Source organism: Ciconia boyciana, chromosome 2, assembly GCF_034638445.1.
Source record: "Ciconia boyciana chromosome 2, ASM3463844v1, whole genome shotgun sequence".
Taxonomy (NCBI): Eukaryota; Metazoa; Chordata; class Aves; order Ciconiiformes; family Ciconiidae; genus Ciconia; species Ciconia boyciana.
Window position 1 is genome coordinate 160440217 of NC_132935.1, and position 19666 is coordinate 160459882.

The 19666-nt window shown below is 43.5% G+C and overlaps 1 protein-coding gene across 1 annotated transcript in view; it reads right to left on the bottom strand.

Annotated features, from left to right (window-relative positions):
* DPP6 (dipeptidyl peptidase like 6) overlaps nucleotides 1-18838 on the bottom strand; it is a 427953-nt gene extending 409115 nt beyond the window's left edge. The window contains exon 1 of the mRNA XM_072851537.1: nucleotides 18638-18838. Coding sequence (XP_072707638.1) covers nucleotides 18638-18838 — 201 coding nt within the window. The remainder of the gene's footprint in view (nucleotides 1-18637) is intronic.
* Between the last annotated feature and the right edge of the window lie 828 nt (nucleotides 18839-19666).

The following is a 19666-nucleotide window of genomic DNA, read 5'->3' on the forward strand; positions in this document are numbered from 1 at the left end:
ACTCTCAGAGAGGATGACAAGACTATTTGCAGTTACTCTTGTTAACTCAACGGTCTGTGGTCACACTCTCCCACTTCTAACCCACTGATGAATCACTGGAGACTCCATTTGCTGTCATGTAATGTCATCTCTTGTTTCCCTGCTTTCTTTTTTAAGGTTTAGGAGGAAGTGTCATTAAGTTAGCTGACATAAGAGGAAAGGTTTCAAATCTGAAGGGCTCATGCACTTGAAAGTTAGTCTACCCACAGGATCAGTTACTCTAATAAAAGATATTACTTATCCCCACAAGTCTTGCTTTAAAACTAAGTACGGCACAATATCGGGGGTCTATATAGAACTGATACAGTCTAATGTAACCTTAACTTAGCCTTCTTCTCTTCAAGCACAGAGGGACTTCCACCACAAAGGCCATTGCCTTGTAAGGGAATTAGAAAGTCAAAGCAAGCTGTCTGTAGGGCCCATGGTAACATACATGGCTGAAAAGAAACGGCATGCAGTAAATGAAGCACTGAGCTGGAAAGAAAGAAGAAGGACAGTTTTATGTCTAAGCAAGTGGACTGGCACCCTGAAGACACAGATGATTCCCCCGTCTCACACAACCTGATTCTGTGATGCTGGGCAATGTTACGTTAAATGTTTTCAAGCTGAATTCTGCTAAGTGAGCATTACACTATTACTTACTTCACAAATGTTCACCTCTGGGACTTCTGATACTATTTGTATAAATGCTGAGGATCAGCATTGTCACTGAGGTCACAGACTTGTGCTTTAGACTCCCATAAAAATAGTCGCACACATACATCAAGGTATTCTCAATGCATTAACAATTGTTCCTCAATTCACTATCTATGGAATGGGAATAAACCCCCCCTCATGCTCAGCAGCTGCCCTGTGAAAACAAATTAACTAGCATTTGAGATGCATTCAAATACTGTGGCAGTAAATGCTAGAGAAGAGCCCATGAGAAAATTAAACAGCATCTGAAGAGAGTGCAGATTAAGGCCTAGGGCCACACATTAAACAACAGGGGGAAAATGCAATGTTGAAGAGCTTTTCATAAAATCACTGTGAGCATGGGAGGAGGGGTCCTGTGCAAAAAAACCCACAATGACATAAGGCACACAAGGAAACTAGAGTGGTGAATACAAGAAAGAGTTGAATGAAGGGAATCACTGGCAACTTTAAGTCCACCACTGCTTATATTTTTGAGTGCCTGACGTGGTGATGATTTCTCCGATGTATATTGTTAACACCATGCAGAGATATCTAAAGGAGCCCTGAACAACCTCTATCAGTGACTGAAAGTTTACAGCCATGTGAGTAATCAGTAGATAAATTAGTTCTGACTAATAAGAATGAACAGCAGTTGAAAGCTGGCACTGCATCAGCGCAACACAGTGCTTGCAGTACCCTCAGTTCTTCCACAAGAGTACCGCATTGGGCCATGCGCGTATAGCCTTGGCGCGAGGGAAGCTCATCCCTTGGGCAGACATAGCCCTGGGGAGGCACTGATTTAGATCAACTGTGTGCTTGGTGGCATGTGAAATTCCAGCTCAAATAACCATGAAAATCCTGAGTGTTCAACATATATTAGCACTTTCATGCAGTATAAGCTCTACCGCTTGATCTTTGCTGTCCTGAGAAGTAGAAAAAAAGGCTGGAGTTTTAGTGCTTCACAGTTTTGATGTTTGGTTGGGTGAATCATTTCTATCACAATGCCTTTTAGCCCAGGGCTTAGAAAAACCATCAAGAATAGAAAGCATGAGTAAGATTATAGGATATAAGAAGAATGCTTCATCTTAACAGCAGTGTAGAAACAATATCAGATGGCTTTTATTGCATAACCAAAATCTTCTGGAAAATCTGCCCAATACCACACAGGGATTTAAAAGCTCCTGAAAAATTAAATGGCATAGAGGAACAGAAGCCAGCTCTCTAACTCCCAGTCACGTGCTACAGCCATGGTGTTTGCTGACTTACTGCTCATGTGCAGCATGCTTCCTCTCTGCTGCTGGGATGAGATAACTGGAGATTACTTTAGCAATTCCCACCACATCAACATACCTGCTGTCCTGTGCACCCAAACCACTTCTTCACACTTGCGAGAAGCTTTCATCTGCATCCCCTGCCTCTAACCGCACTGATACAGCATCACCACCTCTCCCTCAGCACCCATTTCAGAAGGCACCACTTCTGCTGTTCCCCTCCTGCATGGTCCAAAAAGGGAGAGGGCCCTTCTCCTCTGCCAATGTTGGAATAATTGGTAACAAATTTGCTGCCTTAGAGTAGTCTTGCTACATTAAATATCTTCACACGTATGCCTTTCATCGCTTTATTTGAAGAAGTGGCTGCATTAGTTTTAAACAAGTCTGTGCCGTAGGTCAAATTTTCAAAAGTGCTCAGGGCAGATGCAATAAAGGACACGGCTGCTTACAAGTCAGGCACTGCCATTCCTACATTGTCAACAGTTTGAGCCCACTGTGAGCTTGAAAAATCAGCATACGGGGTACTGAGAGGAAGAAGCTAACAGGAATTGCCTGGCATGTGTGGTACCCCTTCTTGGGCATTTTTTACACCCACCAGCTGCTGAGGATCAGAGCCCTACATCTCAGAGCTCTTCTCACCACTGCACAGCCATGCTCGCTTTCTCTCAGTTTCCTTTCCAAGTCACCCATCTCACCTGTGTTCAGAAAGGACAAGAGAGAGGAGAGCCCTTCCAAGTCCACAACAACAGCTAAGAGCTCACCCTGGGAGATGAGGTCTTGAGCAAGGCTGAGAACCAAACCCAGATTAGATGAATGCCACAGCTGCTAAAGCATCATGTAGCAAATGGGCAGTTTCTCCTCCTCCAGGCAGAGTTTCTAAAATAATTGGTGTTTTATAATGGACTCAAACCTTCCAATGCACATTAAACCCACTCTGAACCCACATAGGGCAATGAGCCATTGAAGGGCACCTGGTGTGTTCCTAGATGAAGGGAACTCGTTTTGCCTGTTTCTGTTTCACAGAGAGACATTGATGGACTTGGGTGCTTCCAACTGAGCAATTCTGTCACACAAACAGCACTGCTCTTGTAGCCTGGGGATCACTTATATTAAAAAAGGGAAATATCCAGTAAGGTTGTTCACACTCTGAGCTAGTTTTCTCGATCATTTTGATATATTGAGCTACTAAATTCTCTTTAGATACCCAAACCTGCAGTTCACATAATCTGGAGATAATTTCCATTCAGATTACACTATAGTGGTCCTAGAACACAAAACAAACCTTCTTCCAAAGGCTTCTCAGCCATAGGCTTTCCTTTGCATTCTGTCTTTGTTACTGAGATAGGCAAAGGTACAGTCTGTAAAGGACTCTGGGACTCTGTGTAGAAAAGCTAGAGCAAAGGACTTTGGCAAAACAAGAACATACAATTCTACAACAATAAAGGAAGAAGAACTGCTCTGAATTAGATTTGCCCATACAAACGATCTGCAACTAAAAGGCAAGTAGATGCTGCTGCCCTTATAGTGACAGACCTCTTAACATCTTGCCTCTTGAAATGGAAAAGTGTTTGGCCTACAGGGGAGGTAGCTAGAAATCCTCAGAGAAATATCATATACCTGGTGCACCTGACACAATTTGTTTAAAATGCAGCAATCCAGGGACTCTTGAATAAACCTGACTGAACAACCTTAAAAATATTTGCAAAGGATGGATTCAGCCCTGTACAACCCATTTTATTACTTTTTTTTTTTTACAAACACTAAGCATAATAACCTTTACCCCTTCAGGAGATTCTTATAGAAGATGTTTAGCCTGTGTAATTGTCCTGGTTTCAGCTGAGATAGAGTTAATTTTCTTTACAGGGGCTGGTATGGGGCTATGTTTTGGATTTGTGCTGAAAACAGTGTTGATAATACAGAGATGTTTTAGTTGTTGCTGCACTAGTCCAGGACTTGTCAGCTTCCCATGCTGTGCCAGGTGCACAAGAAGCTGGGAGGGGGCACAGCCAGGATTGTTGATCCAAACTGACCAAAGGGCTATTCCATACCATATGACGTCATGCTCAGTATATAAAGCTGGGGAAGAAGAAGGAAGGGGGGACATTTGCAGTGATGCGTTTGTCTTCCCAAGTAACCATTACGCGTGATGGAGCCCTGCTTTCCTGGAGATGGCTGAACACCTGCCTGCCCATGGGAAGTAGTGAATGCATTCCTTGCTTTGCTTTGTTTGCGTGCGCGGCTTTTGCTTTACCTATTAAACTGTCTTTATCTCAACCCTCGAATTTTCTTACTTTTGCTCTTCCGATTCTCTCCCCCATCCCACCAGGGGGGGAGTGAGCGAGCGGCTGTGTGGTGCTTAGTTCCTGGCTGGGGCTAAACCACGACAGTAATTAAAACTGAAGTTCCTGTTGCCTAGCTGGAGGAAGAGAGCTCTTAACTGTCTGCTTGCAAAATTTCAGTGGATTTAGTTGTAAAAGGGGACCCTGTGGTTTCTCTGCTTCCAAGGGCAGGTATATAATCCCATAAAAATAGAGCTCTTGAGATCCATCTTAAAGCCAGATACAACTTTTATCTTTGCCCACTCTTACTGGTAGGCTCTTCCAGTACTTCAACGCTCAAGTTCTTAGAAATCTTATAATTTCCAGCCTAAACCAATTTATGGCCAGATTACAGCCATCTATTCATATTCCAATATTATCCTTCATCTAAAATACTTTACTGTCCCCTGAAGAAGGGCCCATTGACCTGAATAAATAAGAAGCAGTGATTGTTGAAGCTGACCAAGAAAAATGCTGGGAATGCCTGGGTCTGACAGTGAAGCTTCCTCCTAGATAGATATCCTGAGGATGGACAGATTCTCCATTTCCACCATTACCAGCAAAGCAGAAAGACCAAGACATAGAAAATTCTAATCTGGTTTGTTAAGAAGACCGATTAAGTATAAAAAGCCTCTTTGCCTCTTAGAAAGCACATGAATTTACATTTAGGAACTCTGAAGATTACGTCACTGTGAAGTAAAGAACAGATTGTGGTGCTGTACTTGCTGGAATGCTCTGAACTCCAGGGGAAGAAAAGAGAAGTAAGCACTAACTATGACAGATGTTTATCCTAAGTTTTCATCAGAAAGTTTAACAATGTCAATAGACAAACTCTCAAATAACCCATTTGACTAAAAGCAGCCACCAGATTTCTTCACCCAATCTTAGAAATTTGGGGTACCCAAATTTATGGGGTACCCCACTATGGGGTACCCAAACTGATGTTAAGAGGCTCAGTTTCCAGAAATCTGGTTGCCCATTCACCCCTTAACAAGCCTCTGCCTGGCATTCATGAAAACAAATGTAACAGAAAAATAAAATAGAAATAGTCACATTAACTTGTCTGTTCGGAAAGTCACAGCCAGCCTGTATGAAAGCAGGGAAAGGGAGAGAGGAAAGGCAGTCCCTAATGCCCAACATGTATTTTGCAATGAGTCAATCAATATTCTTCTTCTGTTCATAGAAATGCCTTGAACAGAACAGAACGGTCCTGAAATGGTTCATCACTCACAAACATTTGATGAAAGTGGATTCAGCTTTTGGTTTATGATACAGCATGCTGGAGGAGATGAGTTTTCTAGATGAGATACAGGCACGACACATAAAACCAATCTACTTCTTTCTGCTTTCCAGTGCTGTCCAAGGCACTGGGTTAAAGAAAAACACAGGAGTGGGCTGCTGCCAAAATCAGCCACACAGATCTCACTTATCACTGCTAGAGACATTGATGCTTGTACAATTCATCTACACAGCATTGTGGCAAACCGGAAAAACCTCTGTCACACACATGCACTATCATTTGTTCTTTAAGTTACATTAAGCATAAAGCCTTGCATTTTATTAGTCTTCCCCTCAATTAATACCTATCTCAGCAACTTGCCATTCAAACAATGCTCACTTTTCATAAAGGCACCTGAAGCCTGCTGATTGAGTTGTCTCACAGAAGCCTTGCTAATAATATGCATTTGGAGTGCTTTTAATCATTTTATGAAGTTAGGAAATTCTCATCTATTGAACTCCAGTGGACCACAGAGAAATTTTATGGCTCGTCACCAATTGAGATCAGGTGAAAGGAATGCAGAACGGTGCTTTCAAATTAAATTACAGTTTTTCAGGTTGGACTGGCACAATCTGTCTTTAGCAAAAGAGGAGCCTTTTGTGGGACTTTTAGAGCAAATTCAATCCTCTGATTCACACTGCTGCTCCCTACATTTTATACTAAATTGCACAGTTAAAAAGCTGACTATGGCATTCTCACGTATCTTTCCAGCCCAATAGCATTGTGCTATCTGCCAAAAGCCCAATTCCAGAAGAGCTTCAGCTTAGCACAGACAGGAAGAAACAGTGAAGGAACATGGTTGTAATTTGAGGGATTTCACACGCAGATCTAAAGAGTGGGATTAACCTGTCTTTAACCTTGCTCTTAACCTTCACCTCTCTCTAGTGCCACGAGGCACTTCTTTCTAGCTCGTCCAAAGAGGAGAGAGCCACTACAGAGCTGCACAGTTGCTATGAACATCCTTGTACCTGTGAGAGACAGTGTTCCCTCATGACCCAATGTGAGAGAAGACAGCTGACTTCCTCCTTTCTCCCTCTCCTCTAATATGAAGTTTGCCCAATGCCTGGAGAAGAACAGCTTATTGAGGAGCGTACAATTTGTTATTGAGTGAACTGTAAAAACAAAACAAAAAAAAACAACTGCAAAAGTAATCCTTTTGGCCATGTTTACTCATGCTCTGAATTTGCATCCTGAGAATGTGCCAAGTGACCTTCCCTGAACATTCATAGGAAGAGAATCTCAATCCATCCTGAGCTTAAATGCTCACAGACATTGAATGTTTCAGTGACGTTTTCTGAAAGCTTTCTTACCAGAAACCTGATCCAAGCCCATACCATGAACTCCATTCTTGCAAACCCACATTGATAGACCTGGACAAGAGTCTCCCAGAATGACTGAATGCAGGAAGAAAGGGGTCTAGAAAATGTGCTTTTCAGTTACAGATCTGCTAGCTGAGCAGCCACCCATAATGGTGAAGGGTCAGGAAAGATGAAGACTCAGCCTGAAAAGCCACATAACTGCAATCGTATCACACAACGTAGAAATGCAGACTGCATTGGATGGTGATACCGTGGGAAACTCTCAGCTCCCATCTGTAAGTGAAGGCCAGAGGATATAAGGAGATTCTCCTTGAGATGTCTCCAAACACATGCATCAAACACATGCTTCTGTACAACCCTGTAATACAAACACTGTTAATCTAGGCTGAAGTTACACCAAAAAGGGACATATTCTGGTGTAAATTGAAATGGAAAGGGACAATGTTTTATAAGTGCCAAAATATACCTTGAATTTGTTATCCACAATGCAAACATTTCATAAGGACAATATTTTTTTTTTTTCTGAGATTGCAGCTGTAATACTACATAATTGGTCACTAATTAAGTATTTATAGAATATCTTTCTAAAGACATTATGGAAGAGGAGAGGATGAGAACAATACACAACCAGCTTTTCTGTCAGGTATTTTATAAAGATATGAAATACTCGGTGCATTCTAAAGAGAAAAAACATTGGTAAAAGTTATCATAGAACCAAAATATGGGAGAAATGGCTTCCAACCTCTCCCCTCTGGGGACATCAGAACACTTCAACAGAGGTGGGATAAGGATGAGAAAGACATTTCAGGAAAAAATATGAGACAAAAAATTCTCTTCTCCCAGACTAGCGAGAACCTGCCCTCCTGCCCAGAGCTAGTTCCTGGATTAGGGTAAGTAGGAGGAAAGGGCAAATGTGGAATATTCTGTCTCAGCCACAATAAATATTTTGCCCTATAGCAAAAAATATTTTAGAAGCAAAATTCCTTGGCTTCCAGTATAAGAGCTGGCATCCAGCTCTGTGCATCACAGCTTTCCTCTTTCTTCTTTCATTGTCCCTTGTCTGGTTTTCATCCTCTTGCTGTTTTCTCTTGCTTTTGGAGTCTGCCTCATTCTTTCCCCCAGTGGCAAATTAAACTGAGGACACTGCTTGAAAATTCACATCCGGCCTCTTAATCAGTGCATCACGGCTGTATCTTCTTTTGGGCAAAGAAGTTGACTCAGAAAGGTTGTAACACACTAAAGCAGCCAGAAGAGCCCAGACATCACACACACAAGACAGAGAGTCTTTGAAAACAGGAAAAAAAGAAACCTTAGAGACAGCAACCACAAATAACTCCATTCTGCCCATCTTCCTTTCCACATTTGCTTCCTTTTTTTTTTCTCAGTGGCCTCTCCCACCTTCCCAAGTACATGACTTTTAACCCAGACAACCCTTCCATCTATCAAGAGCCTGACATGCATGTTTATACTCCCCCAGGACTAACCTTGTCACTTTACCACATTAGCTCACATTTCCATCTCTGACAACTTGTGGCATGTTTTCCCTCAACCAACAGCCACTTTCTTTTATATGACACATAGCACTTTAGCAGCCAAAGCACAATAGTCTGATAACTGCTCATCCAGCATCATGTATCTTCTTATTATCTGCTACATTATCCTTATCTAATTGCATGCACTTTGGCTCAATCTGACATTTTCAAAACTACAGATGCTTATTAGCTTTTCTCAGCTAAAAGAAAAATGTGCATTATAGTGATTATCAGCTCCTGGCACTGCCTGTGAAACATTGTAATGAAAGAGACCTTTAGCCCACCATAACCAACCACAATCAGCCCTGTTTTCGTTATTAGCAATGCTCCCACAAATGTTGCCACTGTCAGAATTAATGACCACACTGCTAATTATTAATAATCTCATGTTTCTATGGGTTCTTTTTAGCCCAAAGCTTTAGGCCAAAAGCAGAAATTATTTAATTCTGCACCACCACAGTGAAGGCACAAATGAAGTCACAGCCATGATTTCTTTATGGTATCCAACAGATGCAGGTCCTGGCCCACAGGGATAAATAACTACCTGAAGGTCATGCAGCAGGTCAGCGGCAGACCCAGGAATGGCAAGACTTCCCTAATGGTCACTCCAATGCTCTACCACAGATCCATGCCACCTCAAACAGAAGGTATAGAAATGTGCCCAGAAATCAGTGAGAATTACCCACTCCTTGAAGAAGCCTCTTCCAAGCACACAGAACTCAAACACAGAGAGTATAAACAAGACAAGTACAATAGATCAGGTTACTGTGATCCTAAACCTTGGCTACATCAGTCTTTATTAATTATTCTTGTTTGCAGTGAATCACTGTATGTGTTTTGACAAGCGTTGTTTGTGCTGCAGTTCACAATAGAACAAAGAAGCTGCTTCAACAGCACCCACTTTATTAGAGACACCATTGTGAAGCACTATAATACCTTTAGTGTTTTCTCCAGGTGCCTCCTCTTGCATCTGGGATTACAAACACCCAAATAAAAAAAAAAAAAAAGTTAATATAGAACAGACAGAGGAACTGTATCAATCAATTGCGTACATTCAGTATGCCTAGCAGGAAGACTAGTAAAAGTGGAAATCTTTGGTTCACTATAAACCATTTATGTCTCTATGGTAACATCGTTGTTGATTTCTACAGCTTCCCTATCAACAATGTAATAGATGTTTGGTCTTTTAAATATTACCCTTCTTTTCTGGCACCTAAAGGAAATAGGAAAAACAAAAACAAAGACAAACCATATTTAATATAGATTATCCAGAAACACGAGGAGGGATTTAGCAATAAATGACAAACAAATAAAGATAGGATTCTACAGTCACATGAAACATAATCCCATGAGCAATCTGTGCAAATCTCAGAGCTGTGTATGCAATAAACTTATCTTAGGACAATCAGTCTCTTATGCAAGAGGTCAAGCACTATTTAAAGCAGATCCCAACATCCTCTTTCCTCTCTGCTCAAGGCTCCTTGTGTTCCTCTGGAATATGAGATAACCCAACCTGCCTGTCCTGAGAGGAGAGCAGGGGAGACAGGCAGCAGCTGAAACTTGCATTTTGTAATGCCAGAGGGCATGTCACTGTGAAGCGGCTGGAGAGGAGCCATCTGAGGTTTTTGCTGGGAGATCCATCTTTAGGCGCCAGGGCAGAGAGAGATAAGGTTGCCAGCAGCCACCTGTTAGATAGGGAGGAAGAACTGACTCATGGCTTCCCAGCAGGGCAAACAAAACGGAGGTTTTCTCCCATGAGGTAGGTCTAGGGAAATGGAGAGAGGAAGAGCTGAGCTGTGCTTGCAGCCTCTGTTGGTCTTAAGGTACTGGGAGGTCTTGGGAGCAAATGGGAAGAGCCATCCACCCCAGAGCCACCTACCATACCACCCTACCTGCCAGCAGCAGCAGCAGCTGCCACCAGATTGCTTTTCTATGACCCTGGCACAAGCCTAAATGTCTGGTTTGCTACTGCCAGCAGTTCCTACTTTTTCTTTTGCCAAAGGATGGCCTTATAAATACAAGTCTTCTTTAGTCCACCTTAGCAAGAGGCACTGCAGGACACTTGAGTTCATCTTCACGGACACAAACTCTACATAACTGGGCTCTGCAAACCACTGCTTATACCCTTGAGAAGGGACAACAGGCTGTAACAAGCCTCCTGCTGCTGCCCTGATGCTGGACATTATTCTCCCCCTGCCTCTGCCAGAATCAGAGGAAAGCAGCAGGCACAGGGATCCTGTGTAAACCTGCTGCTGGCTCTGCTCACCAAGTGCCTTCAGATCTACGGCTTGGAGACTACAGTAACATCTGTAATTGCTCAGTCTCTATGGGTTTCATTTCTCCTCTGACCAAAATACCACAGCTACTTTCTTTTATAGAGAGTTGGAGCTCATTTTAATGGAAAATAAGGAACACATACATACTTTTGTCATAAACACTTTAAAATTAATGACTGTGGTATAACTAGAGCTGAGGTTACCAGGCATTTCCCACTGCTGCTTTTCCATTTCATGTAGCTCTGTACATCCAAGATAGCAAGCCTGGGGAGAAATTTACATTTGCTTTTGAGGTCTGCCTAGAGTGAAATCTACTTGAAATGCTGGAGCAGATGCTATTGACAAATACAGAAAAGAAAAAGAAAAAAACCCAAACCACCACCCCCCAAAATATTATATAATGAAAGTATTAAGATACTCCTATCCATCCTTTTGGATGCTTTAAATCTCCCTTCTCTCAAAGCAAGCTCCAAACCCTTGAACAGCTAGAGGAAAACACCAGACATTTGAAATGTCACATGAAAGCTGTCACTAATGAGTGCTAGATACAGCAAAGACTTAAATGTGTTGGACTTCACAATTAGTTTTACACCTGTAAGAATATCCTTGGTGATAACTGGAATAATTTTTAGTCTTAAAGCCCCTGCAGCCCAGAACCAGAAATTGCAATAGCTCACAAGGCTGAGCCACAGCAAACCATCACTGCCGTAGAGCTGAGATGCACTGTCTATGAGACAATGTGTCAACTCAGCCTCCAATTTTCCACCTGCAAAGTGAAGATAATAATGTTAAATGCAGCTTTAAAAGGCACAGAGACAGCAACTCATGGAAGAATTTATGTAATAGCAGAGCTCTACTAACAAGCACCTTGTTTAAAGGAAAATAATTTACACTATGCAAGTGATAAGCAATTAAAAATATGCTCAGTGGAAATTGGTAAGATTTCAGCAGCAGAGATTCACAATATCAGCCTTTTTCACATTACCTCACACACTCCATTAGCTTTGCTTAAACTTACCGCTTGCAATGTGGATGAGTATCAGACCCCTCTCTTCCACATTCCCTGGCTCCACATTACAAGTTCCCTGAGATTTAAAAACTGCATTAATATTTGCAGTAATCTTTGGGAAGACTTTCAAGTGCTATTTTAACAAAACAAAGTATGAAAGATCTCTAAATTAAGGTGCTTAAAACCTGAAAAGTAACTAAAATTCTGGTTGAATGTGGGAATTGAAGGTTCCCAAACACTGTACAGGTGGAAAAGTTGTGAAGGACTTTTGTTTCCACTACACAGCCCATTCACCCTTCAAAACACCTTACTGGATTGTACCACTACACTCTCCTTCTGTTCCCTTCTACACTGCTCTGTGCTGCAAAACATACACATGCCCAATGCCCATGTCTTACTCTCATTTTTACATATTGGTAGTAACAACTATGGCGCACTAGACCTCTTCATATAGACTAATACACAGACTCAAAATACTTTTTAACTCAGCTAATTCACCCATGCTGAATCTCATAATTACCAAACACCTGCAATGTAATGAATACAGATACCATTTTCAAAGGCACCTAAGTGAGTAAGAACCTGATCCAAAACATGTATTTATGCACGTAACTAGGAAATAGATTCCAATACATATTTTTGGATTTGACCACAAATCTCTTTTCAAAAAACCCTGAATTTACAAACCTAAATTATCTGTGTGTACTTTTGAAAATTGACACTGTATCACAACCCAGTACAAGCGCAAGAGGCTTTTGGGAAAAGGCTAGTTTTTTGTTTTCCTTTGGGAGAAAAGAGAAAAATGTTCCCTTAGAAGAAAGATTCGTTTCTCCCTTCCTTCCCCCATGCTTGAATATGGGACCATTTAAAACTGTTGTTGAACCATTTTTTGATGAGCTTTGAAAACAAATATTTCTTCCTGATACTGAAAAAGAGTTACAAAACTGTCATCAAGTCAATCAAACCTAGAGAAAGCAATAAGGAATTGAATATAACCCTCACGTGTAGATACGAGTACACAAATAGTTGGTTGGTGCTTTATCATGAAAGCAATGAAATTCAAGCGCTCTATAGGAACAGTGTAATCAAGACACGCTGCCACCCCTTGGTCACAGGATGAAAATGCATGTACATCACGGCAATATGCTGGGAATCATCCAGCACATCAGGCAAAAATCCCAGTAAAATCAACTTGCAGTTAATGAACTTTAATGGGAGATTTTTCTGGACCATCACAAGCATAAATATATTAGCCCAGATTAATGTAAAGGTTTTTATTTCAAGGGACAAAATCTTCTGACTCCCAAAGAGCATTTTCAAAGCTGTGATGGACAACCTAAGAACTGTCTTCTTTCTGGCCTTTTCTGAAACAGAAATACACAGAGGAATGGAGAGCAGCATATATTTTTTTTTTTCCCATTCCCTATGTCTTTGAAAGCCCCTTGGAAAACAACGCAAGCTGCTCTGACCCTGGGCTCAGTGTCTTCTTTCTGCACTTGAGGTATTAGCTACTAGCTCAAGAGAAATAATGTAAGCAGCGTACTCTACATGAGGTATCCCAACTTATTGCACAGTTCACTACTACTACAGAGATGATTCAGCCTCTTCACACAGTTATTCCTGAATACTTAAAAATACATTCTCTCTGGCAGATTTTTTTTAGTGCATGCATCATCATCATGGCTAGTAAAGATTGCAGAAACAGACGCTGATTTTAAACTGACAGCAAATATCACAAGGTGGTTTAATTCTAAATACAGCTACAAAGCAAAGTATAAAAAACATATCATCTCCAGATCAGAGTGTCCATTATTCAATAATCACAAAATACATGATGGGCTTCCATGCAAATAAAACCCATGATTTTTATGTGGTTTATAACTATTTCTTTTGAAGGAAGTAAGCTGTAATTTTTATTAATTTCAAAAGGTGAGCTTACAAAATGTCAATAGGGCCTAACTATTTCCATTGAAAGAACTAGTTCCAGCCCTCTACATCTTAATGGCTGTAGGACAACTAAGTTCAGCATCCAAGAACTCACCAAGAAGAGGCAGAAGAAGAGACTCTTACAGACTGAAACAGCAGTTTCTGTCAATAAACACAGCAGTTCAGATCTGTAGATAGAGTTCTGGTTACAGTTCAAATTTCTGTATCTTACAGTAATGTTATGAATCCTGCAGTCCTACAAACCCTTCTATAAAATCAAATCACTCATCTCTTTGGGAAAAGACCACACCACTTCCGAAATGCCTGTTGGCTGCAGCTCAGGCCTCAACCTTTCTGAAACACTGTCCTTGACACACATTTCTAGGAGGCAATACCTCTTCCCATTAGACAAATAATGAACTGAAAATTAACACTTTCAATTACATGCAACAGCAAGTCTGACATACCAAATTACAATTTTTTTACACTAATGACTTTGATTCTCGCTTTCTCAGACTCACTCTATTAACAAATCATATTTGATTTACTTAATCCTTAATTTATTCAAGCAGGAAACACAGTTTTACTGAAGCATTTCAAAATTATCATTATTTATATCTGAATGAAAAACTTCTCAAAATGTAAATTGGTCTGAATAATCAATTGCAAAACTAGTAAAATATAATATATGGTCAAATGTAGTTTTAACCAAATGCAGGAAAGAAAGAAATATTCAGAATTCAGTTATGGAAAGAATATTCACAGTAATGAAAGCTTTTGTACTTTGAGTCTGGCTGGTTTTATATGGTTAAGTTTCCCACTAAAGCCAATAGGAATTTTGGCTAAGTAATGAACCTGTAAGAATGCAGCATACGGCTCTTTATATAGAAAAGTTTTATCATGTTTCAATGGAGGGTTCAATATTTTTAACACATAACTTATCATACAAAATTTAATTTAAAAAAGGACTTCTGTGATCATCATTTTATAGTCAGTGCCTTATAACATAGATCAATATTCTGTGTTACAGAAAAGTGCTGAATTTCCTATGCACCTGATTAATGCATTGTTATCATCCCAGTAATTAAAAGGAGCAGGGTTATACACAATCAGCATGATACATCTTACTCAGCACCTCCTGGCAGTTGCCTGCAAAAATTAAACTCATTAATCACTGTGATGCCAAAGAAGAAAAAGCTTGGAAAAATGAAAAAGCTCTATTTTATGGGAAAAAAATCTCAAGTCAACATCTAGGAGAAAATCCCTTTCACAGTACAATACAGAAAGCATTAACCTCATCAATCTAAAAAGGAGAATTATGTTACCAAAATTCTTCATAATCTGCTATACCACCAGACTAGATTTTACTAAGAGTCTTCACAGATATTTCATCATATCTAAATGAACATCGTGAAAAAGTAATCCTATAACAAAGCAAAAATGTCATCAGAATTTTGTTTACAACTGTTGTGATAATTAACTTCAGTATCAATACTGCCACAAAGCCAACTGGGAAGTGGTTTTCTGGGGTCATTTATACAGGACCTAGGTTCCTCATTACTCCTCCCATAAATAACATGATTGTCTCATCAGGCTAATAATTAACATGAAAAAATTGCAATATTTAACCCAGGTTTTGTTCACAAGTTACGCCTACTATATATATTTCTCATATACCTACCATGATTTGAAACATCGCAAAAACTTGTTAAAATAGTAAAGTATGTTGTGACTTCTGCGTTTCTATACTTTCATATTATGAAAACAATGTTCTCAAGTCCATCTCAATGATGGCTGTAAAGTGAAGTGAGCAGTTGTCATATTAAATCACTATTGTCTTTGTTTTAAATTTTGTTTATTACAAAGTTACTGCTTCCTCTTTAGCTTCATATAGGATTCGTCTAGTATTTTTCCACCAGTAGTACTTCCAGTGGACAAAATGCTTACTAACAATACTGTGACCTTCAAAGGCAAGATCCTGTCTTTCTCTCTGTTTTGTATTGCATTGAGGTCTGTACTGGTGCTTAAAAATATAGTACTGAATGCAGCACACATATTTCAATATGGAAGTCATCATCAGTAACCTATAAAAAAATCTCAGTTCTCTCCCAATTATTGATCACATGACAAAGTTAGGAACAGAACAGTCTCATTCTCAGGTTTGTTTTGGTATTTCCAAATGTGACCAGGGAAAAAAACTTTGTTCTATATTTTTAAGGTCTGGCTTTTCCTACTAGATCGATGTTGAAGGATGAAAGGCAACATGAATGTCCTACTACGGTGTTTGTGTAAAACAAATATCAGAAGTCTAATCACCTTAGAAAGTAGTTTCTAATGCCGTCTCATTAAGCCCTTCCCCATGATAAGCAACAGCACATGCTCCTGGCACCCTGCACAAACAGACCGCCCTCCTTGCACTTCTGCCATAGTCCTCGCCTGCTGCCTGCCTCATTTTTCCCTTTGCCTCGGGGATTTCACACCGGCGCTGGATTCGCTTGTTCTGGGCGAGCCTGCCTGCTGCCGCCGGGGGCGGGAGAGAAATCTCGCCACGGCCAAGGGCAAGAAGCCGCCGTGGGCTCACCTCGGAGCCGGTCCCGGGAGAGTTCAGCACCGCAGACAGCTCCGCCGGCCCCGGGACCGGCGGGTTTCAGCACCGCAGACAGCTCCTGCTGCCCCGGGAGCGGCGGGGTTCAGCACGGCGGACAGCTCCGCCGGCCCCCGCTCCGGGCGGTTCAGCACTGCGGACAGCTCCGCCGGCCCCGGGACCGGCGGGGTTCAGCACGGCGGACAGCTCCTTCTGCCCCGCTCCGGGCGGTGCAGCACGGCGGACAGCTCCGCCGTTTCCGCCCCCCTTCTCGCCCGTCCCTGTCCCCTGCCTCCACTCCCCTCGCGGGCAGGCCCCCTTCTTCCTGCAATACACGCTTTAAAGGCCATTTCCACTGGCTTTTTCACCCTTCCGACCTGAACGACCCTCCACCAGAGACCCCCAGCCCAGCCCGCCCAGTCTCCTTTGGACGGGAGCACCTTTGAACTGCCCGACCCGGTCCACTGAACTTTCTCAGACACGTTGCCCCTTTTAAAAATAATTGACACGAGGTGCCCACGTGTGTTTAGAAGTCACCCCAAATCCCTGTTTCTGGCCATGCTTTTTGCACTTAATTGCGGGAGACACCTAGGCAGGCACCTTTCCCTCTACAGACAGCACCGCACAACAATGCCCTGCACCCACACACAAACCCTGAGGGGAGAAAAGAAAAGGAAAAAAAAAAAGAAAAAGAAAACGAAAAAAGAAAAAAAGAAAAAAGGAAAAAAGAAAAAAAGGAAAAAAGGGGAAAAAAGAAAAAAAAACCCCACTCCTTTTAGTAGTTTAATATTATTCTTATTATTTTGCAGCCTGTCAGCACAAATCACTCGCACATGCTAAACTGCGTCCTTTACTTCCCGGCTCAGCGCTTCTGGTGATCAGAGAAGCGGCTCCAGACATCTGCCGTCTCCAAATCCAGGAAAGTGAAATTAAAACAGTCAAATAATGAGGAAAATGTGCCTGAGCCCAGCCCGGCGGCGGCACTCCGCTGGCTCGCAGCGACACCTAGAGCCCAGCACGTCGATGGGCAGGGCCCCGTGTCCCCAGCCACGCCGGGAAGGGTCACGGGTGGGTGTGGGCGACCGGGCACGGGGACGGGTCACCTCCCGCAGTTGGCCGGGGCCAAGGAGCAGCAGCGCCAAGATCGTTGCCGCTGAGCGGGTCAGAGGGAAGAGTTAATTCAGGCTCCTGTCACCGCTGGTCCCCGGGGCTATCAGCCTGGCAGTCACCTCGGGGAGGTTTAGGCCGATGTGCCTCATCGCTGGCAAAAGTGCACTTGCTCTACCGACCGCGAAAGTTTTTACGAAGGGACGGGAAAAGGGATGGGGAATTAAAAGACAGCCCGAGGAAGTTTCCCTGCGAACACAACTCTCTCCTCCGAGTGAGGCAGAACTGCTGTCTCGGCTTGAAGCGGTGCCTTTCCTGGGAAGGCTCCCAGAGCCAGAGCTGAACCCTGCCGCAAAGCTAACGCGTCCGACCTGGGCAAGAAGTATTTTTAACAGACACAAACATTCCCAACTGCAGCCATTTGCTTCCCCTTGTGTGTGCTTCCACAGAGGGAAAACACCCTCAAATCCCTCTGCAAACCTAACACCACCCAGGCTACACCAGCGACGGGGAGGCAGCCGGTTTGATCTTTGACCATTCTTCGTCTTCCCGCTTTCTAAATCCCCCTTTTTCCCCCCCGAAAGAACTAGGCGCGATCGACCCAAGCTAGTTTAACTCCATCAGGCACAGCAGCGAGCCGGCGGCCTGGATGAGTCACTCGTTACTAAGGCGATATGCAGATGCACCCTTTGAAGTCGCTACTCTTGGAGGCAGCGCGGGAGCGGAAGGTGCGCGGCCGAAGTTTACGCCTTCCCTGCGGGGGCTCGCCCGGGGGCGGCGGGGAGGGAGGAGAGAGAGCCCCAGAAACGGCTACTCAGGGGTTAAAAAGTTTCCCCGCTGCCAGGTTGGGGGAAGGCTGACGGGAAAGCAAGGAGGGAGGGACAAGGTGAAGACTTCTGCCCCGGGGGAGTGTTAGAGGGTAAAACATGGGATAACAATTTAAAAAAAAAAAAAAAAAGCGGGGGGGGAGGGAAGCCTTGTCGCCTCGCTTGGGGGGAGACGGCCAAGAGCTTGCACTTGCCGTTTCCAAACGTGCTGACCCCGCGCCCCTAGCCCTGCTCCGCGGCAGCGGAGAGCCGCGCAAGGAGCCAGGTAACGGGGATCCGTGCGGGTTCCGTCCCGTACCATCCCCCGCACTTCGGGGGAAGAAGAGGAGCGCAAAGACCCGCTTGCAAGAGCGGACAAACCGCAAGAAATCGCCGCCAGCCAGGAGGGGCACACAGGCATCCGGCAGGACGGGGGAGCGGAGGGGAGGACACCCAAAACCCAACCCAACCCAACGCGAACGACACCGGCGCTTACATCCTCCTCCTCGCAGTCACTTCGCGGCTGGTACTGGAAGCGGGGCCGGCCGCTTTCCTGTTGCAATGGACGCGAGGTCTTGCCGGCAGCGCCGTCCTCCTCGCTGCTCTGGGCGCCCAGGAGGTGACTTGCTTCGGGGGGAACGGGGAAAGAGCGGGAGGTGTTGATCTTCCCGCTGAACCGCTGGTACAGTGAAGCCATGAAGTCAATCCGCGGGAAACGAGGGGGAGGGAGGGAAAGAGAGACGCTTCTCCCTCTCTCTCTTTTTTTTTTTTTTTTTCCTCTCCCCCTCCTCTCTTCTTTTTTGGCTACAGCATGCTACACGCCGGCGAGGCTCAGTCCCACATCAGTGGAAGGGAGACCGAGGGATCCTGCTCCCCGGTCCTCTGCACCGGCACCCGGAGAGAAGCGGGGGGATCGAGAGAGCAGGGAGAGGGGGAGTGATGGGGGGGAGAGGAGAGAAGATAGATAAATAAATAATAAAACGCAGTCGAGCCGTAACACCACAGGCCCCGGGAATGCTGCACCATCCAGTGTTGGGAAGGAAAAAAAAAAAAAAAAAGAAGAAAAAAAAAAGAACCAAAACACTCCACGAAGACGTACCCCCGATAATGGCGCCTGAGTGGATCAGCATTAAATGTGCTTTGGGGGTGTGCGTGTGTGTTTGCAAAAGCAGGGGAAAAAAAAAATGGAAGGGGGGCTGGCTCAGTCGCTGGCTGTCAGCGGCTCCCCAGGCAGAGGTGGCGGAGCAGTCGCCTCCGAGGTCGCATACCAACAGTGTGCACAAGCGAGAGGCAGAGTGACAGAGTGTGTGAGACGGAGTGGAAGAGGCTGGGAAACCTCATTCAAAGCACGTTGCTCTTCTGGGGAGGGAGGGCTCTTCTACAATCATCTCTTTTTCGGCACCTTCTTTTTCTTCTTCCTAATTTTTTTTTCTTTTTTTCCCGGGGAAACAACTTAAAAAAAAAAAAAAAAAAAAGAGCAACAGACACCTGATCGCTAGCCGTGAGAAAGAAAGAGAGGTGGGGA